This window comes from Trachypithecus francoisi, unplaced genomic scaffold (assembly GCF_009764315.1).
Source record: "Trachypithecus francoisi isolate TF-2019V2 unplaced genomic scaffold, Tfra_2.0 Lachesis_group11, whole genome shotgun sequence".
NCBI lineage: Eukaryota > Metazoa > Chordata > Mammalia > Primates > Cercopithecidae > Trachypithecus > Trachypithecus francoisi.
Genome location: NW_022681456.1, coordinates 125,205,639 through 125,230,094, shown reverse-complemented (window position 1 = coordinate 125,230,094; position 24,456 = coordinate 125,205,639). Strand labels below are relative to the sequence as shown.

Here is a 24,456-nt window from a genome sequence, read left to right as displayed (position 1 = left end):
TTCATTAGGGGCCTTCATGTGTGCCTTTTGCATATGGATGAGCCACGGGTCACACTGTCCCTTTGAAGAGAGATCCTTGCTGAAGGTGAGAGCCCAGTGTGCTCTCCGGCACTTGAGCTCCTTCCCCTTCTGTGCCAATGCTTCTCTTTTCTCCCTACCCTCACCTGACAAGGACTAGATTCCTGTGGGGAAAGAAGAAAAGGTTAATGAAGCTTCCTATCCCACCCTCCTTGAATCTGAATCCCTCCCTCACGGCCCACAGCATATACCATCCATGCCTCATCCTGTACCCTCAGGTTTCATCCAGCCCGCTCCCTCCCATCAGCCACCTGCTGGGATATCTTCATGCCCCAATGAGTTGACTCCTCAGAAGCTTGTTTGCCTGGCACCTCCGCTTTGAGTTGGTTCATCAATCCTTGGCCCCGCTCTGCTGCTTTCCTCTGTAGCAGTCCTTTCCTTAGGGAGTGTGACGCCCTGAATGCACACACTGCTGTAGTCCTGACAAATACGCTGCCTCCTCCTGGCACTCACCATTATGTGCTGCACAGGCTCAGCTACACTTCCCTCAGCTCACAGTGCAGCTCCCAACACCTAAAGCACACACCTACCAACACACAGACATTCCTATCCTAGCTTGAAAGATAAACGCATGGGGGCATATCCAGTCTAGGGCAGCCCGGGCCACCCTTTTGTGCACTACAACATCCCTATCCTCCCTGAGGCCACCCCATTTCCACGGAGCAAGTGGGGCACAGATTGGGGGAGGGGGGAGAGATGGGACCTGGGTGGTTACCATAGCAATAGAGCCTAGCAACAGCTGAGAGGCTGATGTGTGGGTTTTCACAGGGCTGTTACAAGAGCCAAACCTAGAATTGGGGACTCAGAGGTGACTGATCCCAACTGGGCAGCCTGCATTCCCTCCCCAAACACACCCGTTGGTCCCACCCCCACACCCCTGCAGTGCCTCTCTCTGAGAGGGCAGAGTAGGGAAAGCTAATGAGTTAACCACAGGGCTTCTGATTCTGCACAGCTTTTGGGGGGCAGCTGTGGGTGGGGGCAGGTTAGGGAGCAAAGCTGAAAATAAACCAAGCAGGGCAGCTTCTTTCAGATGGCTCCCTCTCATCTTTTCTCCATCGCTCCATTTTTCTCTTCTCTTTTCCCCATTCTCCCTCCGTCTGTCTTATCAGCTCTCTCTTCCACCTTGATCCACCTCCTATCCTTCCATGTAACTTTCCTTTTCTTCTGTCTCCCTTCTTTTGGTCTTTCTTGACCCTCCCTGGCAAGGAACAAGTGAGCCACGATTTGTATTCTAGTTTCTCTCTTGTGCGATGCTCGTCAGGACGGCTCCCTTCCATTTTGTCCAAGTTAAAGCCCCAGTTGGCCCCCAGCTCCAGGTCAGAGGAGGGCAGGTGACTTAGGTCTAGAGGGGGTCCCCACCTCATCCTGTACCTCCTCCTAGCTATCCACCCCCTCTCCTCCTCTCTACGGGGGTCAGAAGGCAGAACCAGGGGACTTGAGTATCTTGCAAAGGCTTTATTTGAAAATTTTGAAACTTACATCCCACAGTAATTCAAGATGATCACCACAAGAAGAAGGAGATAATACAAAAATATATATCACAGCATAGGAGCCAGGGAAGAGGGGAAGGGAGGAAGGTGGAAAACCAGTGAGAAGGAGGGAAGAACCTGAGGAGGGGGAAAGGGCAGGGAGGCAAAAGGAAGGAAGAGTGGAAGGAAGGAGGGAAGAAAGGAGGGGATAGGAGGGAGTTCGGGAAGAGAAGGGGTAGATTTGGAGGCAGAGCTCCTGATGGCCTTGAACCAGCTGACTCCAGTCCCTGGCAGCCTAGGTGGAGTTAGGGAGGCCCAAAGGCAGGCTGGGAAGGGAGGACTGGCTCAGGGGGCTCTGAAGTCCGGAAAACGGCACACACACAGACAGCCAGGACAGACAAGACAAAAGGGACTGTAGGAGAAAGGGAAGGGCAAATGGGAGTCCCTTTCTCATGTAGTGCAGCAGGCGACTCCCCAAAACCCATCTGTCAGAAAACAGATTTTAGCAGTGGGGTGGGGGTGAAGTCTGGGGCCTCACTACCCCCATTCCCAAGGGGGAGCCCTCAGGGTGATGCCGGCACCCTTGGAGTGGGATGGGGAGACAGAGAAACAAATGGTGAGGAATGGGACGAGACCATGACAGATGAGGGCACAAAGAGCCCCCAGCTCACCTCCCACCCACCTCTGGAGCAGCATGCAGGGGCTGCGGAAACGAGGTGAGTGGGTGTTCATGAGGGAGAGAGTGAGCACGCTGCACACCACCACAACATCAGGCCGGGAAATGCATGAGAGGTAAAGTGTGCAGGAAACACTGACCACCGAGTGAGCTGAGCACAGAATGTGGGAAGGAAAAGTGCACATGTGAGACGAGAGAGAGCATGAGAGTCAGCTGAGCCGAGCAGTGTGGACAGGGAGAGGGTGCAGGAGCGTGTGCAAATGGCCTGTGAAGGTGGAGGTGAGTGTGCAAGGCTTTCATGTGAGTGCACAAGGGTGGGGACAGGGACCCCAAGTCAGGCCCCCCCCTGCAGGAGGGCGAGCAGATAGGATTGCCTGTGGGGCTGGGGAGTGTTCCGGGGCGGTGTGCAAGGGCAGGAGCCAGGAGCCCCTGTGGCCCCAGCTCCCCACAGCTGCCCCACCCTCAGTGGGATGGGGGCTGTGCCGGCCCCTTGGCCTCCTGCTTGGCTGCACCCCAACATTGGGGGGCATCACAGATTCACCAGGGGAATCCTGAGAGGAAGAGGGAAAGGGCACAGTCAGGAACCAAGGGGTAGGCCAGAATAGAAGGGGAAGTTCAAGACAGAGAGGGAATCAAGGTTAAGAGGGTAGAGTTGTCTTAGACAAGGTGGCACGAGAAAAAACCAAAGAGAACAGAGTTGGAGTTACGGGCAGCAGAGAATAGGACACAGCTCCGGAGAGACTGGGAGAAGGAAGGGGCCTCCCAGAGAGGAGCTGGTCCGCCCCCTTGGGAGGGCCAGGAGCTGTGGGAGGCCACGCCTGCCTCCTCACCCCCCACCCAGAGGGCACCCCCACCCCAGCTCTGAAGACCTAAGTTGCCTTCCCTCTTTGCCCTCCCATCCCATTGCCCCTGCCCTCACCGGTTCAACTGGAAGGCTGGAGCCCCCTTGGGGTGGGGCATCCCAGGCCGGGGTCCCCCTCGGGGCTCCTCATGGTCAGGGGTGGGGGTAGGCGAGTCCCCGAAGGCCCCCAGCACAGTGACGCCGGCGGGGGACAGGTCTGTCAGCGGCTGCTGGCTCTCCTCTTGCCTCAAGGCACCTTGCTGCCCTGAGGGTCTGCGCCGCTTCTGGCTGCGGTCCCAGCTGGGGCACCAGAGGGAAAGAGGTTCTCTTGCACACTCAAGTAGCCCCCATCCTGGGCCTGCACCAGTGGTCACCCCCAGCCTCGCGCAGTCACTCCCAACATCTTACAGCAGAGAAACTGGCCAAAACACTTCCCTCTACTAAATCCCCTTGGACTCTGTGCCCATAAAACCACTTCCCCTGCCCTCTAGGGGCGCTTGGACATCTAAACCTCCTTACCCTCCAAACCTGATCCAGATCCACAGAATTAGTATCCCCTCCCCACCACCACAGTGTCCTCCCCTCTGCATGCCCAGAAGAGTCATTTCTCTCCTCCGCAGACAACTGACAAGCTTAGTTCTAGTTCAAAGCAAGCTAATGACGTGGACACCTGAGTCTAATGATTCAGTAAAGTGTGAAGGACTGAGTGATGCATTATTAAATGTGTGCAAAGAAAGCTCTGGATTTTCTCCCCCCGCCCCCCCCCAGGCAACCCTAAGAAGGGCTCTGCAGACTGGGTCAGCTTTCTCTGTCTTGGAGGAAATAGGGGCAAGGGAGGCCCACCAAAGCCCCAAATGCACAGAAATAATTCCCCTGCCTTCCCTTACCCTTGTATTTCCCTGGGAGACAGAATCTACCCTGATCTCTCACCGTCTTCCCCCAGCCAAATCCTTATCTTTTCCCAAGTTCTTGTCTTCATCCAGCATTTCCCACCCAGCCCCCAGCAAAAGTGCTGCCCCTGCCCCTCCTGGCTAGAGCCTCGACTGCCAAACATTCCATCCCCATCTGCCAGCACCCTCCTCCTCTCAGCTTACCAGAACTTGAAGATGATGCCAGTGGCCACGAGAACAATGATGATGGAGATGGTAATTGTGACATAAAGCTGGGGGTCCACACCTGATTGGGGTGGGAAGAACGTTTCAGGGAGCCCCGAGGTGGTAGGAGCCAAGAGGGGCTGGGGGCTCGGCCGTGGGCTGGAGTGGCATTGCTGTGTGGAGCCATGCTGCCAACTGTCTGCCCCTCGGGAGCCTCCCTCTTTATGGTTACCACCAGCGTTCCCCTGAGTTTTCAGCTCTTTTCCTCCACTTTCCCAAATGTATTTCACCAAATCCTGTGTGTATATGTGACGAGGATGAGGCCCTGTGATCAGAGAGAACCTACCGCTATGCCTAGAAACTATGGGGTGGAGATGTCCTAGTCTCTGCCGTGGCCCAGCTCCCAAACCACGGGCCCTGTTCCTCTGTCAGCACTCCCTGAGCCAAGACGTCTTCCGGGTAGTGCCCTTCATCCATGGCATTCTCTGCCCGGAATACTCCCACTCTGTTTTCAAGAGCCAGCTCAAATGTCAATTCTCTGAAGGTGTCCTGATCCCCAAGCAGGAGGAGACTCTCACTTCTCTTTTTTCCTAAATCATGCTGCACGTGCCTCTATTTAAGCATTTATTACGTTGACTCCTCTCCGAGTACTTTCCTATCTCTCTGCTCCAGTGGACCTGAACTCCGACGGGGTGTCTTTATCGCTGCGTCCTGTGCCAGTATAGTGCCTGACACATTTGTTGGAGGAGCTAACAGACAAGGCCTCTATTTCTGCCCCCTGGAGGCTTCACCCAGCCTCCTCATCCATCGTATCCCTCCCAGCCTTTCCCACTCACCTTCCCCACGGCCCCCGAACAGGAACGGCCGCAGGGTGGCAGGTGCCTCTCCAAGGATAAGCCCATCTCCATCACCCCGCATGGAGTCTGAGTTGGGGTGTGGGGTTGCGAGCCCATGAGGGGCTGCAAAACCATAGTCCAGAAATCCGGGATTGGCAGAGTTGGGGTCCCCTCCATCCTCTCGAGACACAGTGGGACCCCACACAATAGCCCAGGGGTACTGGGATGAGGGCGGCCCCTCCTCAAAGCCTGATGGGGTGGCTGGGGGTGCAGTGCCAGGCAGGACTTGCCGACGTGATCTTGGGACCCGAGGGGACCGGCTCGGTGGAGGTGCCCGCTCCCACACACACACATGACGTGGGGCCGAGGGGCCTCCCCGGGCACATGGGGGGCGGGCTGGGGCTGGTGGGGTTCGAGGGGAGGAGGAAGAGCCCTGAGCAGGCGGTGGGAGGGGCAGCAACAGCAGTGGCCAGAGAGGGAGGAGGTGGGACAGCAGCAGCGCAGGCCTGCAAGAAGGGAGAGAACGTGGCTGAGACACAGGCCTACTGTGGGCCTACGTGTGGGAAGGACAGGCTCACACCAGAAACCTCCAGGTTTCCCTGTGAAAGCAGGTGGGCCTTGGGAAGATTCTCGCCTCATTTCCCATCTTCCAAGGGAGGATGGCCCTCAGGAGGGAAGGCCCTGGATGGGTCTAGGAAGGAAGGAGTCATGACCCCAGGGAATGTGGTCTCCAAGCTCCCTCTGCTGGGCCAAACTTACCACATCCTGGACTCCATGTCTGAAGTCTTCCTCAGCTGTGACCCAGATTTTCAGCCTTTACTGGGAGAAAAAGGGGCCATCACACCCCAGACCTGCCCTGTGTACTTCCCCAGCTAATTCATCCACCAATCCTACCCGCATCTGTCCTCCCAGGCCACCCAGCTGCCAGCTATGCTGCTGCACCCAGGATCCACTACTTCTTAGCATTCTTTTAGGGCAAAAACTCTAGCGTGGTTGCCTGACCAGACCCCAGCCCCATCTACAACTTCTCAGGTCCCTATTACCTCTCCACCCCAGGATCTACTCTGGCTGCTCTGGCTTCCTTTCTTCTCACTTCCTCTGCCCACAGCTCCAGGCTTTTCTTGGATCTTAATTTGAGCCAAGAACCTTGTGATTCCTTGAGCACCTACCGCTAGGGAGGGAGTCTGAGGGTAGCGGGAGGGATGGGGAAGTCAATCTGAGCAAGCGAGTGAGTGTGTGTGCGTGCAGGGGGCCCTTCCAGCCCTCCCAGCCCTCCCACCCCACTGGCAGTGCCAGGCATTTGTCTTCTGATTAGCCCCAGGAGTCTGCATCTTCAGGAGAAAGGAAGAGATGGAGGGATGGAAGAAAAGAGACAGAAAGAGAGAGGTGAGTGGGAGAAAAACTACAGAATATAATTTTTGCTCTTAATGTTTAATCATCCAAGTGCATAGGTGCCCTCTGAAGGGAGGTGGAGTCAGGAAGAAGCCACCCCCTCAAATGTGGCTCTCCTGGGTAAAGGATCCTGGGAAAATCGGGATGGTTGGTTTTGAAAGAGAAAGGGTGTGTTCTCAGAGCTGAGGGTGGTGGATCCAGGAGGGGCAGCCTCCCTAGTGGGAGTGAGGATAGGGCACCCGGTGTCCTCTAGATTCTGGGTCTAAATCTGCCCAATGGGCCGGATGCAGTGGCTCACGCCTGTAATCCCAGCACTTTGGGAGGCCAAAGCGGGTGGATCACCTGAGGTCAGGAGTTCAAGACCAGCCTGGCCAACACAGTGAAACCCCGTGTCTACTAAAAATACAAAAATTAGCCGGGGGTGGTGGTGGGCGCCTGCAATCCCAGCTATTCAGAGGGCTAAGGCAGGAGAATCCCTTGAACCTGGGAGGCGGAGGCTGCAGTGAGCAGAGATCACGCCATTGCACTCCAGTCTGGGCGACAAGAGCAAGACTCCGACTCAAAAAATAAAATAAAATAAAAATAAATAAATAATCTGCCCATTGAGTCTTCCCAGAGAACAACAGGGGAACAAGATGGCAAAGTCACGGGAAGGGAGTGGGGAAGTAGGCAGTGGGAGAGATGGGAAGGGGTGAAGGGCTGGGAGATGTAAGGGTGGTTAAGAGTGAGAGAGGAGAAAGGTGAAGAGGAAGCTGGCCTGGAGTGCAGGGTGAGAGAGAGCAGGCAGACCTGAAAAAGAGTGGACTGGGAAGAGAGGAGGAGAGTGGGTGCAGAAGACCCGAACTGTGGAGGATGCTGAAAGGAGGAAAGGATGAGAGAAAAGGTCAGGGAGGGGAAACGGAGAGGGTGAAGGGGGCACAGGTGCAGGGGAAGAAGGGGCAGGAGGAGAAGGAGAGAGCGGTCCAGGCAGGACAGCCAGAGGAGTGGAGCGTAAGGGAATGGGAAAAAAGGGGGAAGAGCCCAGGATGGGGAGAAAGGAAGTGGGAAAGGAGAACATAAATGCTGAAGAAAAAATGACATGAGGAAGGGGCTGGGAAACAGGCGGGAGCAGCAAAGATGGAGGAGTTGGGAATTCTTCCCCCAAATGTAAAGGGATATGGAGATACCGAAAGACACAGGGATAGGGGCATGGTGGGAAGAAGGGAGAGAGAGGAAGGGAAGAAAGCTAGAGAGAGGGAGCGAGGCGTGTAGAGCGAACCAGTGAAGCGGAGAAGGGCTCCCAGGCGCATCTGTGGCCAGCTGACTCCAAGACTATCGCCCCTTCGCCTGTGCATTCCCCCCAACCAGCGCCAACCCAGCCCCTGGGCCCCGCACAGCTTCAGCCGCCCCCTCCAGGAAGCCCGCAGTCCCCGGGCTGGCGCGCCACCCCCACCCCTCTCCCAGCTCCTCACCGACCTGTTGTGCGCAGGAGACGAGCTGGGGGTGGGGCGGGAGCCTCGGGGTGCGGGAGCCGGGCCCCAGCCCCAGCGTGGCCCCCATCCCACCCATCCCGCAGGCCCGCACTCTCCGCACAGGGCTGGAGAGTGGCGAGAGTCGGGGGAGACGAAGAAAAGGAGATCGGCGAAGGGACTCCGAGGCAGGGAGCGCCGAGAGCAGACTGGGGACCCGAGGCAGGAGACTGCGCGGAGCCGCCCGCCGAGCCGAGACTGGATGGAGGCAGCCGCGGGGACGGGGACGGCTGCGCCAGGGAGGGCGGGAGCGAGCCAGGACCGCGGAGGGATGGAGAGCCCTTCGGGGAAGGGGCGCTGGGAGGCTGGAGGCCTTGTCCCGGGCGAGGGACCGCGTCGGGAGGGGCAGGAGGCGAAGGGCGCGGAGCCGGGAAGGGCAGGGCCGGACTCCCCGCGGGTGGGGGCGTGGGGGTCCCTCTCACTCACCTGCATGGTTGGCACGGCGGCGCGACGACTGCGGGCGCTCGGGGCTGAGCGGGGCTGGGGGGTCGCAGGAGCGGGCGGGGTGCGGGGCATGGTCGGGAGGTTTGGCCCGCGGCAGGGCGCTGGAGCGTGTGGGGGGCGGGCGCCCGGGGCGCGGGGCGGCGGCGGCGGGAGATGCTCGCCTCGGCTCCGCTCGGCTTGGCTCGGCTGGACTCGGCGCGGCGGCTGGGACCGCTCCGTCTCCGCCTCCCCCTCCCGCCGGAGGCCACGCACGGTTTAACCCTCCTGCTGCCGCGCTGCAGGAGTCAAACCCGGCTATGTCCCAGGTGGAGGGCTGAAGAGGGTGGCGGGGTCCAGCGACCATCCGGTTCCCTGGGTTCTGATGGCAGTCTCCTCACCTCCTTCACCCCAACTCCAGGGACACCCACGGTCGCCTCAATCAGTTTCTGAGATTCTGAGTCACTCAATGCTCTGCATTCCCAACTTTGTTCTTTTGTATTCTGTTTTGTAGAGATGGGGTCTCGCTGTGTTGCCCAGCCTGGTCTCGAACGCCTGGACTCAAGCGATCCTTCCTGCTCAGCTTCCCGGAGTACTGGGACTACAGTCACCACTGCCTGTCCCCCAACTTTGTTTTGTCCGCTGTGGAAAGTGCCTGAGGTCAAGGCTGGGGGCAAGGGGTGGAGAGAAGGACTGGGGAGGAAGGACCTTGCACCATCTTTGGATTATCCCCACAGCTTGATCCCCTGTTTCACTCTGGCTCTGCTACCATGCATTAAGTGGATCACGTAGAAATTCCTGGGCTTTTCCAGCACTGGAATACCCAGACTCCGTACTGTGACTTACAAGAACCTTTATGACCTGGCTCCTAGGTGGCTCTCTGATTTCCTTTCCTAAAGATTTCTATTGCCGGGCATGGTGGCTCACTCCTGGAATCCCAGCACTTTGAGAGGCCGAGGCGGGTGGATCACGAGGTCAGGAGATCGAGACCACAGTGAAACCCCGTCTCTACTAAATACAAAAAATTAGCCCGGCGTGGTGGTGGGTGCCTGTAATCACACCTACTAACGAGGCTGAGGCAGAATTACTTGAACCTGGGAGGCAGAGGCTGCAGTGAGCCGAGATCAAGCCACTGCACTCCAGCCTGGGTGACAGAGTGAGACTCTACCTCAAAAACAAAAACATTTCTATGCCTCAGTCGCAGGGGACCTGGTGGATGTTCCTGGATGGAGACAAGCTTAACCTGCCTCGGGGCCTTTGCACTTGCTGTTCCCTCTGTCTGGAATACTTTTCCCTGGCTTTTCACAGTGATCACTGTTTTCATTCCAGTCTCACCTAGATCCAACGCCTTCTGGGAGGCCTTGCCTAATGTCTGTATCAAAAGTAGCCTCTCCTGCCCCTTCTCCCACCACCTGGACATCATCCCTCTCTACCACACTACCTTGTTTTTCCTCAGGGCACTTCTAGGACACCACAGTCTCCTCGTTTCCCTCCAACCTCACTGGCTGTTCTTAGTCTTCCTCGGGTGACCTCCAAATGTTGGAGCCTCCTAGGTCTTAGTCCTTGGCCATTCTCTCTTTCCACATTCTCTGTCCAGTGATCTCATCCGGTCCCAGGGCTTAAATACTATGTAAATGTCAGTGAGTCCTAAATTTATATCCAGAGCGCCAGACTCATTTATCCAACAGCCTACTTGACATCTCCACTTGGATGTCTAATAGCCATACAAAGCTAATGTGACTAAAATAGATGTCTTGAATTCCCCCACCCCCAATTCATTTTTCTCCCAGTGATCCCCATCCTGGGGCTTGACAACTACTAGTTGTTCAGGCTAAAAATCTAGGAAACATCCCTCCTTTCCCCTTTTTTTCACTGATTCTCTCCCTATATCTAATTCGCCAACAAGTTGTGGGCTCTGCGTCCAAAATATATCCCGAATTCATCTCCTTCTCTCTATCTTTATTGCTACAGTCCTGGTCTCATCCAGATTATCATAATAGCTTCCTCACTGGTCCCTGCTTCTGCCCTTGTCTTTACAAACTAGTTTTTGCAATATTGATTTTTTTTTTTTTTTTTTTTGAGACAGAGTCTCGCTCTGTCGCCCAGGCTGGAGTGCAGTGGCCGGATCTCAGCTCACTGCAAGCTCCGCCTCCCGGGTTTACGCCATTCTCCTGCCTCAGCCTCCCGTGTAGCTGGGACTACAGGCGCCCGCCACCTCGCCCAGCTAGTTTTTTGTATTTTTTAGTAGAGACGGGGTTTCACTGTGTTAGCCAGGATGGTCTCGATCTCCTGACCTCGTGATCCGCCCGTCTCGGCCTCCCAAAGTGCTGGGATTACAGGCTTGAGCCACTGTGCCCGGCCAATATTGATAATATTTTAAAAATCATAACCATGTCATGCTCTTCTGTGCTTAAAATATTCGAGTGGCTTTTCATTGCACTTGGAATAAATCTGAACTCCTTGTAAGGAGAAGCCCACCACCCTGTACCCACCTCATACACAGTGCTCCTGCTGGATCAGACTACTTGCTGTTCTGTAACATCAGAAGTTATTCTCTTAGCATCCCTGCACTTTTTTTTTTGTTTTGTTTTGTTTTGAGACAGGGTGTCTCTCTGTTGCCCAGGCTGGAGTGCAATGGCACAATCTCAGTTTACTGCAACCTCCGCCTCCCAGGCTCAAGCAATTCTCCTGTCTCAGCTGCCCAAGTAGCTGGGATTACAGATGCTCCCCACTACTGCTCCGCTAATTTTTGTATTTTTACTAGAGACGGGGTTTCACCATGTTGGCCAGGCTGGTCTCGAACTCCTGACCTCAGGTGATCCTCCCGCCTCGGCCTCCCAAAGTGCTGGTATTACAGGCGTGAGTCGCCACGCCCGGCCCAACTCATCACTTTCTGAAATGATCTAATGTGTGTTTACTACTTACTGTCTGCTCCTTCCTTCCCCCCCATACATTAGAGAGCCAAGATCTTATTTGTCTTGTTGACTGTGTATCCTTACTCCTACTGCACTGCCTTGGCATGTAGTAGATGCTCAACATGTACCACTTAAGGAACTTCTCCTGGGACCCCCTGCCCACTCTGAACTCTTTTAGTTCTCTCCCCTGCTGTCCTCCTGCCTCTCCTCTCTAGCTGCCTGCCCCCCACTGATCTCTGTCCTATGCCAAATGCTTCAGGTTGAGCCTGTGCTCATGGGTCATGTTCACACCCCTTCAGATTCTCCCCCTACATTTGCTGCATTGTGAACCGTCGTCAGCTTGGAGCTCCTGCCTCCTGGAAGGAAGGAAGCCTGCTGTTCTGACCAACATCTGCAGCAGCTGCCCTCTTGCTGACAGCCGTTCATTTGAGGTCAGAACAGCAGTGAGTGAGCCGTCCTCCTAGCGTCTCCCAGTGGGGGGGGAAACACAATGCACACTGGATGTGAACCTGGCCAAGGGGCCATGTGAGTTAGGTGCGCAACTCCTGCCACATCCTGGGCTCCTTAAGCCCCAGAGCATCCTGAGGATATGCTCCAGGTGAACTCGTGTCACTGGCATGGACCAAGTTTATCAAGTGAATATTCATGCTCAGTGTAAGTACTTTTGACACTGAGGACCTTGGGTCATTAATTATTTCTATTAATCTTGATTCATTCATTCCATATATATATTTTTTGAGACAGGGTCTCACTCTGTCGCCCAGGCTGGAGTGTTGTGGCACAATCACGGCTCACAGAAGCCTTGACCTCCTGGGCTCAAGCAATCCTCCCACCTCAGCCCCCAAGTATCTGGGGCTACAGGTGTGTGCCACCAGGCCAGGCTAATTTGTGTGTGCGTGTGTGGTTTTTTTTTTTTTTTTTTTGCAGAGATGAGATTTTGCCACGTTGTCCAGGCTGGTCATACAAATATGATCATTTAAATGCCAGTGACATGCCAGGTACTGTGCCATGGCTGGGGATACAGTGGAGAGCAAGAGTGAAGTCATCTCTGTCTTGGTGGAGCTTATGGTCTGGTAGGGAGGCAGTGAAAGGGGCAGTGATAAATGTGACTTCAGATGAGTTTGAGGACCCGCCCACACTCCACAGTCTCTGTACATCCTTGTCCTGTTTCTAGCTCTGCTGGTATCTTCATCACTATCTCTGAGCTCATTTTTAATTAATTTATTTATTTTCAGAGACGGAGTTTCGCCGTATTGGCCAGGCTGGTCTCAAACTCCTGAGCACAAGTGATCCTCCCACCTTGGCCTCCCAAAGTGCTGGAATTACAGGCGTGAGCCACCTTCACTGGACTTATTTAGGGTGAATTTCTGTCTGTTTTCTGTCCTCAAATATCCAATATTCTTCCTCTGAACTCTTCTCTCTCTCAGCTGATGATCTTGCTTGCTGCTTTTCTGAGAAAATAGAAACAAGCAGGAGAAAACTTCCCCATTCCCACCAGCACACCCCAGCCCCATTGCACCTACTGTGGGGGATCTCAAACACTGCCACCCACCCAAAGTCATCACTCCTGCAAATGTCCCTCCTCCTCCTGCAGCATCACTCTCCTCCTGTCTACTTGATCATTGCCGGCGGCACACAAACACGCCGTAATTCCTTCCAGCTTAAAACATCCTTCTCAACTGGCTGTCTGGCCCCAGGCTCTGCCCTTCTCTGCTTCCCTTTACAGGAAAGCTTTCCCAGAAGATGCTCTGTATTCACCATCTCCTCTACTTCTCCAATTCCTTCTCTCTTGTATCAACTTTAGTCTAAACTCTTTAACTTTTGTAATTCACTTTTTTTTCTTTTTGAGACAGGGTCTCACTGGGTTGCCCATGCTGGAGTGCAGTGGTGTGATCATAGTTCACTGCTGCCTGGAACTGCTGGGCTCAAGCAAATCCTGCCTTAGCCTCCAGAGTAGCTGGGACTACAGGTGTGCACCACCAGCCCAGCTAATTTTTTAATTATTATTTTATAGAGGTGGGGGATCTTGCTATGTTGTCTAGGCTGGTCTCCAACTTCTGGCCTCAACTCAGCACCTTAGCCTCTCAAAGTGCTAGGATTACAGGCATGAGCCACTGCTCCCAGCTCCTGTTTTTGTTTTTATTTTATTTTATTTTATTTTATTTTATTTTATTTTTGAGATGGAATCTTGCTCTGTTGCCCAGGCTGGAGTGCAGTGGCATGATCTCGGCTCACTGCAACCTCCGCCTCCTGGGTTCAAGCAATTCTTCTGCCTCAGCCTCCCAGGTAGCTGGGACTACGGGCGCAAGCCACCAGTCCCAGCTAATTTTTGTATTTTTAGTAGAGACAGTGTTTCTCCATGTTGGTCAGGCTAGTCTGGAACTGCTGACTTCAGGCGATCCACCCATCTCGGCCTCCCAAAGTGCTGGGATTACAGGCATGAGCCACTGTGCCCAGCCTATTTTATTTTATTTTGAGACAGAGTTTTACTCTTGTCACCCAGACTGCAGTGCAGGCAGTAGCGCTATCCCTGCTCACTGCAACCTCCTGGCTCCTGGATTCAAGTGATTCTCCTTCCTCAGCCTCCCAAGTACCTGAGACTATAGGCGTGCACCACCACACCCAGCTAATTTTTGTATTTTTAGTACAGACAGGGTTTCACTCTGTTGGCCAGGCTGTTCTTCAACTCCTGACCTCAGGTTATCTACCCACCTCGGCCTCCCGAAGTGCTGGGATTACAGGCGTGAGCCACCATGCCCGGCTCCCTGTTTTTAAAATATAGTTTTCAGCTGGGCGCAGTGGCTCATGCCTGTAATCTCAGCACTTTGGGAGGCCGAGGCGAGCGGATGATGAGGTCAGGAGTTCAAGACCAGCCTGGCCAATATGGTGAAACTCCATCTCTACTAAAAGTACAAAACTGAGCTGGGCATAGTGGTGAGTGCTTGTAATCCCACCTATTTGGGAGGCTGAGGCAGGAGAATCGCTTGAACCCAGGAAGCAGAGGTTGCAGTGAGCCAAGATTGTGCCACTGCATTCCAGCCTGGATGACAGGAAGACTCCGTCTCAAAAAAAAAAACTTTAAAAAATTTTTTCTTAAATAAAAATTGGCTGGGCGCGGTGGCTCACGCCTGTAATCCCAGCACTTTGGGAGGGTGAGGCGGGTGGATCATGAGGTCACGAGATCGAGACCATCATGGCTAACACGGTGAAACCCCGTCTCTACTAAAAATACAAAAAATTAGCTGTGCGTGGTGGCGGGCGCCTGTAATTCCAGCTACTTGGGAGGTTCAGGCAGGAGAATCGCTTGAACCCAGGAGGTGGAGGTTACAGTGAGCCGAGATTGCACCACTGCACTCCAGCGTGGGTGACAGAGCGAGACTCCGTCACACACACACACATATAAATAAATAAAATAAACAAACAACTAAATAAAAATAAAAGAAAATAAAAATGGACGGGCACGGTGGCTCACACCTGTAATCTCAGCACTTTAGGAGGCCAAAGCGAGTGGATCACCTGAGGTCAAGAGTCGAGACCAGCCTGGCTAACGTGGGGAAACCCCGTCTCTACTAAAAATACAAAAAAAAATTAGCCGGGTGTGGTAGCGGGAGCCTGTAATCCCTCTACTTGGGAGGCTGAGGCAGGATAATCGCTTGAACCAGGGAGGTGGAGGTTGCAGTGAGCTGAGATCGCAAGACTGCACTCCAGACTGGGCGAGAGCAAGACTCCATCTCAAAAAAAACAAAAACAAAAAACTACTACGGCTCACTTTGGCAACATCTATACTAACATTGGAATGACAGAGATTAGTATGGCCCCTCTACAAGGATGACACGCACATTCATGGTGGAATTAATGAGTCCAAACATTTTTTTTTGCATCCACCACTCCCCGCCCAAGCTTATCTTATGTTTTCTTTTTTCTTTTTCTTTTTCTTTCTTTTTTTTTTTTTTTGAACCAGGGTTTCGCTCTTGCCACCCAGGCTGGAGTACAATGGCACGGTCTCGGCCCACTGAACCTCTACCTCTTGGGCTCAAATGATTCTCCTGCTTCGGCCTCCCGAGTACCTGGAATTATAGGCGCGTGCCACCATCCCTGGTTAATTTTTGTATTTTTAGTAGAATTGGGGTCCAAGCTTATCGTTTTTAAAGAGAGAAGGGAAAAACATGTAAGATGAAAGAATGAGAAAACAACCCATATTTGTTCTATGTTGCACCAAGTGCTTTATGTGTTCATTTTTTACTTTTTTTTTTTGGAGGCACGGTTTCACTCTGTTGCCCAGGGTGGCATGCAGTGATGCGATCACAGCTCACTGCAGCCTCCATTGTTCAAATTTTTATTTTATTTATTTATTTATTTTTTTAGACAGAGTCTCACTCAATCGCCCAGGCTGGAGTGCAGTGGTGCGATCTCGACTCACTGCAACCTCCACCTCTCGGGTTCAAGCGATTCTCCTGCCTCAGCCTCCGGAGTAGCTGGGATTACAGGGACGTGCCACCATGCCCAGCTAATTTTTGTATTTTTAGTAGAGATGTGGTTTCACCATATTAGCCGGGATGCTCCTGATCTCCTGATTTCATGATCCACCTGCCTTGGTCTCCCAAAGTGCTGGGACTGCAGGCGCGAGGCACCGCACCTGGCCGATTGTTCAAATTTTTATTCGATTTTTGCAACCCTATGAGGTGCATATTAGTGTCTTAATTGACCTGTGAGGAACACAGAGTTGGAAACTTCTTAGGAAGACAGAAGTTAAATAGTTTGTTGAAGGTTACGGGTCTGTGATGGAACTGAGAGTTAATGCAAGTTTGTCTGATTCTAACACTGTATTCAGAAAGAGAAGAGAGCCAGGTGTGGTGGCTCAGGACTATAATCCCAGCATTCTGGGAGGCCGAGATGGGCGGATCACTTGAGGCCAGGAGTTCGAGACCAGACTGGCCAACATGGTGAAACCTCATCTCTACTAAAATAAATAAATAAATAATTAGCGGAGTGTGGTGGCAGACCCCTATAATCCCAGCTACTCAGGAGGCTGAGGCAGGAGATTGCTTGAATCCTGCGGGAGGAGAAGGGGATGGAGGTTGCAGTGAGCCAAGATCCTGTCTCTGCACTCCGGCCTGGGCAACAGAGCGAGACTCCGTCTCAAAAAAAAAAAAAAAAGAAAGCCAGCCGGGCAGAGTGGCTCATGCCTGTAATCCCAGCACTTTGGGAGGTCGAGGTAGGTGGATCACTTGAGGTCTTGAGATCAGGAGTTCGAGACCAGTCTGGCCAACGTGGTGAAACCCCATCTCTACTAAAAATACAACAATTAGCCGGGTGTGGTGGCACATGCCTGTAGTCCCAGCTACTCAGAAGGCTGACACAGAAGTATCTCTTGAATCCAGGAGGCAGAGGTTGCAGTGAGCCAAGATTGTGCTACTGCACTCCAGCCTGGGCGACAGAGCAAGACTCCATCTCGAAAATAAATACATAAATAAAATTTAAAAAAAAAAGAAGCGGGAAAAAAGCAGAAAGGAAAGAGCGAGAGAGAAGAGAGGACAAAGAAAGAGATAACCTGAGATTTAGTCCTGATTTGGCCTTAAACTAGCTGTCACCTTAAAGCAAATCACGCCATTTTGTGGTATCTCCTCTTCCATAGCAGCCAAGAGAGATTAGATGTAAGGCCAATTTGGATTCTGATGTCTTTTGGTTCTATAGGAGAAAGAGGAGTGAGAGGAGGACATGAGAGAACTGAGTAAGGAGATAAAAGAGAGTTTGGAGAAAGACAGGAGAGGAAATGGACTAAAGAAGTAGGATTAGAGAGAGAAAAGGAGGAGCAGGAGGAAATGTGAGAAAGATAAGAAAAAGGAGTAGAAATGGGAAAAGAAAAGGGGAAAGTGGGAAGGAAAATAAAGGTGTTCCAAGAAGACAATGGAAACTAAGTAAATATAAGCAGAGTTCTAGAGATAACATTAGTTCATTCGTTACTAAGTGGCAGTTATATACAAGGGTATGTGCCAGGTGCTGTTTTTCATGCTAATTATAGAAAAGATGCGCTGAAATAAAGCTGGAAAAGCTGACTGACATCCAAGGAGTCAGGCATGTAATAACATATGTATCATTGAGTCAAAAGGTATCTATTATTGTTCTAGCTCCTGGAGAGGTAGACAAAATCCCTGCCTTCTTGCTACTTGTATTCTTATGGTAGAACTCAGGCCTTAAATAAATAGTTACAAGGTGATAAATATGAAGAAAAACGAAAACAAGGTAAGGGGGATGGGGAATGCAGGAGACATTTGTTACTTAAGGTCCTTAGGAGGGCCTCCCTGATAAGATGATAAGGAGCCAGTTGGATGGATTTGTATGAGAATTTCACAAACAGAGCAAACTAGCAGTGCAAAGGCCGCGTGATGGGGACATACTGGATGTGTTTGAGGAGCACCAAGGGGGCCTGTGTGGCTGGACCTGATTGAGAAAGGGGAGAGGAGGCAAGGTAGAGAGAGAGCAGGGCGTCCAGATCATGTCTTGTGGGTGACTGTAGGGACTTTGGCTCTTGCTTAAAGTGAGATGGGCGCCAGTGGAGGATTTGAGCAGAGGAGTGACACCATCTGACCCACATGTTTAGCATATTAAAATGGCTGCATGGGCAGAACCAATTAGACCAATTAGAAGGCCACAGCAGTGATGCAGGCAAGAGACGGTGATAACTTAGACCGTGATATTAGCAGTGGATGCAAAGAGAAGTAGCTGGATTCTGTATGTAAGTATATTTATTTACTTTTGAGACGGAGTCTCCTTCTGTCTCCCAAGCTGGAGTGCAGTGGTGCCATCTCAGCTCACTGCAACCGCTGCTTCCCGGATTCAAGTGATTCTCCTGCCTCAGCCTCCCAAGTAGCTGAGACTACAGGTGTGCGCCACCATATCCGGCTAATTTTTGTAGTTTTAGTAGAGACAGGGTTTTACTATGTTGCCCAGGCTGGTCTCAAACTCTTGACTTCAGGTGACCCACCCGCCTCAGCCTCCCAAAGTGTTGGATTACAGGCATGAGCCACCGTCTCTGGCCTGGTTTCTGTATTTAACTTAAAGGTAAAGTGAACAGAATTTGCAAATTGATTAGATGTGAGGTATGAGAAGAAAAGAAAGTCAAGAATGACATCGTAAGTCAGGCACAGTGGCTCACGCATGTAATCCCAGCACTCTGGGAGGCTGAGGTGGGTGGCTCTTTTGAACTCAGGAGTTGAAGACCAGCCTGGGCAACATAGCAAGATCCTATCTGTATTTTAAAACAGGCGGAAATTTTTTGTTTTTTGCTTTTTGTTATTTTTTGAGACAGAGTCTTGCTCTGTCACCCAGGCTGGGGTGCAGTGGTCTGATCTCAGCTCACTGCAACCTCCGCCTCCCGGGTTCCAGCGATTCTGCTGCCTCAGCCCCCCGAGTAGCTGGGACTACAGGCGCCCACCACCATGCCCGGCTAACTTTTTGTATTTGTAGTAGAGATGGGGTTTTGGCCAGGCTGGTCTCGAACTCCTGACCCTGTGATCCACCTGCCTTGGCCTCCCAAAGTGCTGGGATTACAGGTGTGAGCCACCAAGCCCAGCTGGAAATTGTTTGTCTTTCTTCTTTTTTTTTTTTTTTGGAGATGGAGGGTCGCTTTGTTGCCCGGGCTGGAGTGCAGTGGCACGATCTCGGCTCACTGCAACCTCCACCTCCCAGGTTCAAGCGATCCTCCTGCCTCAGCCCCCAAGTAGCTGGGATTACAGGTACCCACCACCATGCCCGGCTAATTTTTGTATTTTTAGTAGAGATGGGGTTTCGCCATGTTGGTCAGGCTGGTCTCGAACTCCTGACCTCAGGTGATCCACCCACCTTGGCCTCCCAAAGTGCTGGGATTATAGGTGTGAGCCACCGCGCCTGGCCAGAATTTTTTTTTTTTCTTTTGAGATGGAGTTTCACTCTTGTTGGCCAGGCTGGAGTGAAATGGCACTATCTTGGCTCATTGCAACCTCTGCCTCCCAAGTTCAAGCGAGTCTCCTGCCTCAGCCTCCCTAGCTGGGATTACAGGCATGTACCACCACACCTGCCTAATTTTGTATTTTTAGTAGAGACAGAGTTTCAATATGTTGGTCAGGCTGGTCTCAAACTCCTGACAGACAACCCACCTGCTTCTGCCTTCCGAAGTGCTGGGATTAGAGGCATGAGTCACTGAGGCCCGCCAAAACATTTTTTATTTAAAAAAAAAATGACATAATCAAGGCAAGTAGCACTGAACCCAGGAGGGGAGGTTGCAGTGAGCCGACATCATGGCATTGCACTCTAGCCTGGGCAACAGAGTAAGACTCTGTCTCAAAAAAAAAAGCAAACTATACAAATTGACTAGGCATGGTGGTCCACGCCTATAATCCCAGCACTTTGGGAGGCCGAGGCGGGTAGATCACCTGAGGTCAGGAGTTTGAGACCAGCCTGGCCAACATGGTGAAAAACCATCTCTACTAAAAACACAAAAATTAGCCAGGCATGGTGGTGGGTGCCTGTAATCCCAGTTACTCAGGAGGCTGAGGCAGGAGAATCGCTTGAACCTGGGAGATGGAGGTTGCAGTGAGCCGAGACTGTGTCATTGCACTCCAGCCTGGGCAACAGAGCAAGACTCTCAAAAAAAACAAAAACAAAACAAAACGAAAAACTACAAATCAATAAAAAAAAAACACAAGCAACTCAAATGATCAGGCATTTCTGAGAAGAGGAAATTAAAAAGGCTGATAAGCATACAAAAAGATGCTCAACTGCACTAGTAATTAGAGAAATGCCAAAAAAATCCACACGGAAATACTATTGTATACCCACTAGATTGGCAAAAATTAAGAAGTCTAAAAATACAAGTGTTGGAGAGAATGTATACAATTTCATCAGTATTCAAATACTGATGAAAACTGGTCAGGCACAGCGGCTCACGCTTATAATCCGAACACTTTGGGAGGCCGAGGCGGGCAGATCACCTCAGCTCAGGAGTTCGAGACCAGCCTGGCCAACGTGGGGAAACCCTATCTGTACTAAAATTACAAAAAGTAGCCAGGCGTGGTGGCACATGCCTGTAATCCCAGCTACTCAGGAGGCTGAGGCAGGAGAATTGCTTGAACCTGGGAGGTGGAGGTTTTGGTGAACTCAGATTGTGCCACTGTACTCCAGCCTAGGCGACAGGGCAAGACTCCACCTCAAAAATAAATAAATAAATAAACCCTTAAAAATGTGGTGAAAATTGAAAACAATTTGGCATTCTCTCTCAAAGCTGATTTCTTGTTATTTTTAGACAGAGTCTCGCTGTGTCACCCAGGGTGGAGTGCAGTGTTGCAATCTCAGCTCACTGCAATCTCTGCCTCCAAGTTCAAGCAAGTCTCCTGCCTCAGCCTCCTGAGTAGCTGGGATTACAGGCATGTGCCACCATGCCTGGCTAATTTTTTTTGTATTTTTAGTAGAGATGGGGTCTCATCATGTTGGCCAGGCGAATCCTGAATTCCTGACTGCAAATAATCCACCCACCTCAGCCTCCAAAGTGCTGGGATTAGGGGCGTGAGCCACCGTGCCCAGCCAAAGCTGATTTTTCTTATACCTCACAACCTAGCAGTCTCACTTCCAGGTATATACCTTAGAGAAACTCTTGCACATACACAAGAGACAAATACAATAATGTTCATAGCCACAGTTTTGTTTTTGTTTTTGTTTTTTTTGAGACAGTGTCTCACTCTGTCACCAGGCTAGAGTGCAGTGGCACGATCTTGGCTCACTGCAACCTCTGCCTCCTGGGTTCAAGCGATTCTCCTGCTTCAGCCTCCCAAGTAGCTGGGACTACAGGCCCGCACCACCACACCCAGCTCATTCTTGCATTTTTTTTTTTTTTTTTTTTTTGTAGAGATGGGGTTTCACCATGTTGGCCAGGATGGTCTTGATCTCTTGACCTCGTGATCCAGCCGCCTCAGCCTCCCAAAGTGTTGGGATTACAAGCGTGAGCCACCGTGCCCGGCCAGCAACAATGTTTATAGAAGTGAAAAAAAAAAAAGCAATTCATAAATGTGTCAACAGGAGAATAGACAAAATATGATATATTTGGTATATTCACTCAGTAGCGCTTTACCTTCCAGTGAACACATATGAACTGCAGCCACATGGAACAATATGGCTAAATCCTGGAAGTATAATAGTGAGTGAAAAAGCAAGTGAACAGTGCTAGAAGGCTACATATAATGTCATTTTATTTATTTATTTATTGAGACAAGGTCTGGCTCTGTGGCCCAGGCTGGAATGCAGTGGTGCAATCTCGACTCACTACAGACTCAACCTTGCATGCTCAAGTGGTCCTCCCACCTCAGCCTCCAGGTAGCTAGGATTACAGGTACGTGCCACCATGCCAGGCTAATTTTTTGTATTTTTAGTAGAGATGGGGTCTCATCATGTTGGCCAGGCGAATCCTGAATTCCTGACTGCAAATAATCCACCCACCTCAGCCTCCAAAGTGCTGGGATTAGGGGCGTGAGCCACCGTGCCCAGCCAAAGCTGATTTTTCTTATACCTCACAACCTAGCAGTCTCACTTCCAGGTATATACCTTAGAGAAACTCTTGCACATACACAAGAGACAAATACAATAATGTTCATAGCCACAGTTTTGTTTTTGTTTTTGTTTTTGTTTTTTTTGAGACAGTGTCTCACTCTGTCACCAGGCTAGAGTGCAGTGGCACGATCTTGGCTCACTGCAACCTCTGCCTCCTGGGTTCAAGCGATTCTCCTGCTTCAGCCTCCCAAGTAGCTGGGACTACAGGCCCGCACCACCACACCCAGCTCATTCTTGCATTTTTTTTTTTTTTTTTTTTTGTAGAGATGGGGTTTCACCATGTTGGCCAGGATGGTCTTGATCTCTTGACCTCGTGATCCAGCCGCCTCAGCCTCCCAAAGTGTTGGGATTACAAGCGTGAGCCACCGTGCCCGGCCAGCAACAATGTTTATAGAAGTGAAAAAAAAAAAAGCAATTCATAAATGTGTCAACAGGAGAATAGACAAAATATGATATATTTGGTATATTCACTCAGTAGCGCTTTACCTTCCAGTGAACACATATGAACTGCAGCCACATGGAACAATATGGCTAAATCCTGGAAGTATAATAGTGAGTGAAAAAGCAAGTGAACAGTGCTAGAAGGCTACATATAATGTCATTTTATTTATTTATTTATTGAGACAAGGTCTGGCTCTGTGGCCCAGGCTGGAATGCAGTGGTGCAATCTCGACTCACTACAGACTCAACCTTGCATGCTCAAGTGGTCCTCCCACCTCAGCCTCCAGGTAGCTAGGATTACAGGTACGTGCCACCATGCCAGGCTAATTTTTGTATTTTTTGTAGAGACGGGGTTGTGCTACATTGCCCAGGCTGGTCTCCAGCCCCTGGGTTCAGGCAATCCACCCACCTCAGCCTCTCAAAGGGCTGGGATTACAGGTGTGAGCCACTGCACCGGGCCTTATTTATTTATGTTTTGAGGCAGTCTCGCTCTGTCACCCAGGTTGAAGAGCAATGGTGCAATCATAGCTCACTGCAGCCTCAACTTCTGGGGCCAGAGAGATCCTCCCACCTCAACCTCCCAAGCAGATCAGAACACAGGCATGTGTCACCACATGCGGCTTTTTTTTTTTTTTTTTGGCAGAGACAGGGTCTGCCCAGGCTGGTCTTGAGCTCCTGGGCTCAAATGATCCTTCTGCCTCAGCCTCCCAAAGTCCTGGGATTACAGGTATAAGCCACCATGCGCAGCCAGTTATTTTTTAGAGATAGAGCCTAGCTCTGTCACCTATGCTGGAGTGCAGTGTTGAAATCATAGTTCACTGCTGCCTAGAACTCCTAGGTTCATGGGGATCCTCCTGCCTCAGCCTCCCCTCCTGAGTAGCTGGGACTATGGGCGTGTGAAACCAGCCCAGCTAATTTTTGAAATTATTATTTTATAGAGGCTATGTTGTCCAGGCTAATCTCTTTATTTGTTTATATATTTTTGAGATGGAGTCTTGTTCTGTCACCCAGCTGGAGTGCAGTGGCACGATCTTGGCTCACCGCAACCTCCGCCTTCCAGGTTGAAGTAATTCTCCTGGCTCAGCCTCCCAAGTAGCTGGGACTACAGGCATGCATCACCACGCCCAGCTAATTTTGTTCAGTAGAGACGGGGTTTCACCATGTTGGCCAGGCTGGTCTCGAGCTCTTGACATCAAGTGATCCACCCGCCTTGGCCTCCCAAAGTGCTGGGATTACAGGTGTGAGCCACTGCACCTGGCCAGATTTGTAGTTTTTTATATATTCTGGCTACAAATCTTTTTTTTTTTTTTTTTTTTTTTTTTTGAGACGGAGTCTTGCTCTGCCACCCAGGCTGGAGTGCAGTGGCTGGCTCTCAGCTCACTGCAAGCTCCGCCTCCCGGGTTCACGCCATTCTCCTGTCTCAGCCTCCCGAGTAGCTGGGACTACAGGCGCCCGCCTCGTCGCCCGGCTAGATTTTTGTATTTTTTAGTAGAGACGGGGTTTCACCGTATTAGCCAGGATGGTCTCGATCTCCTGACCTCGTGATCCGCCCATCTCGGCCTCCCAAAGTGCTGGGATTACAGGCTTGAGCCACCACGCCCGGCATGGCTACAAATCTTTTGCCAGTTATATATATTGCCAATATCTGTTCCTTTTTGAAGGTATTTGTGATCCTTCTTTCACTTTTTTCTTGATATATTTTAATTATCAGAAGTTCTTAATTTGCATATGGTATATTTATCAACCTCTTATTTTGTGATTATGCTTTTTGTATGTTGAATTTATTTTATTTTATTATACATATATGTATATTTTTTTGAGAAGAAGTCTCTGTCGCCCAGGCTGGAGTACAGTGGCGCAATCTCAGCTCACTGCAACCTCCATCTGTCAGGTTCAAGCGATTCTCCTGTCTCAGCCTCCCGAGTAGCTGGGATTACAGTTGCATGCCACCACGCCCAGCTTTTTTGCATTTTTAGTAGAGACAGAGTTTTGCCATGTTGGCCAGGCTGGTCTGGAACTCCTGACCTCAAGCGATCCACCTGCCTTGGCCTCCCAAAGTGCTAGGAATACAGACGTGATCCACTGCACCCGACCTGTATCTTGAATTTAAAAATCATTCTCGGCTGAGCGCGGTGGCCCACGCCTGTAATCCCAGCACTTCGGGAGGCAGAGGCGGGTGGGTCACGAGGTCAGGAGATTGAGACCATC

General features: G+C 51.3%; 1 protein-coding gene across 4 annotated transcripts; it reads right to left on the bottom strand.

The window, feature by feature from the left end:
* On the bottom strand, positions 1-8,518 carry PIANP (PILR alpha associated neural protein). Of its 4 annotated transcripts, none has more exons than XM_033223039.1 (6): positions 8,321-8,518; positions 5,754-5,813; positions 4,995-5,500; positions 4,159-4,240; positions 3,143-3,364; positions 1-182 (listed from the first exon to the last, which is right to left on the bottom strand). In XM_033223039.1, the coding sequence occupies exons 2-6, from the start codon at positions 5,768-5,770 to the stop codon at positions 161-163; spliced, it is 849 nt and encodes a 282-aa protein (XP_033078930.1). In that variant the 5' UTR covers positions 5,771-5,813; positions 8,321-8,518; the 3' UTR covers positions 1-160. The 4 variants fall into 4 exon arrangements, with proteins under 4 accessions (XP_033078930.1, XP_033078927.1, XP_033078928.1 ...); XM_033223036.1 differs by lacking the exon at positions 1-182 and adding an exon at positions 1,519-2,774; XM_033223037.1 differs by lacking the exons at positions 1-182; positions 8,321-8,518 and adding exons at positions 1,519-2,774; positions 7,842-8,310.
* Positions 8,519-24,456: the final 15,938 nt, after the last annotated feature.

Excerpts from the sequence above, each read along its gene's own strand:
- PIANP (XM_033223039.1), bottom strand. Across the intron at positions 3,365-4,158 it reads GGCATCATCTTCAAGTTCTG|CTGGGACCGCAGCCAGAAGC; the intron begins GTAAGCTGAGAG and ends CTGGTGCCCCAG. Across the intron at positions 183-3,142 it reads CCAGCCTTCCAGTTGAACCG|GAATCTAGTCCTTGTCAGGT; the intron begins GTGAGGGCAGGG and ends CTTTCCCCACAG.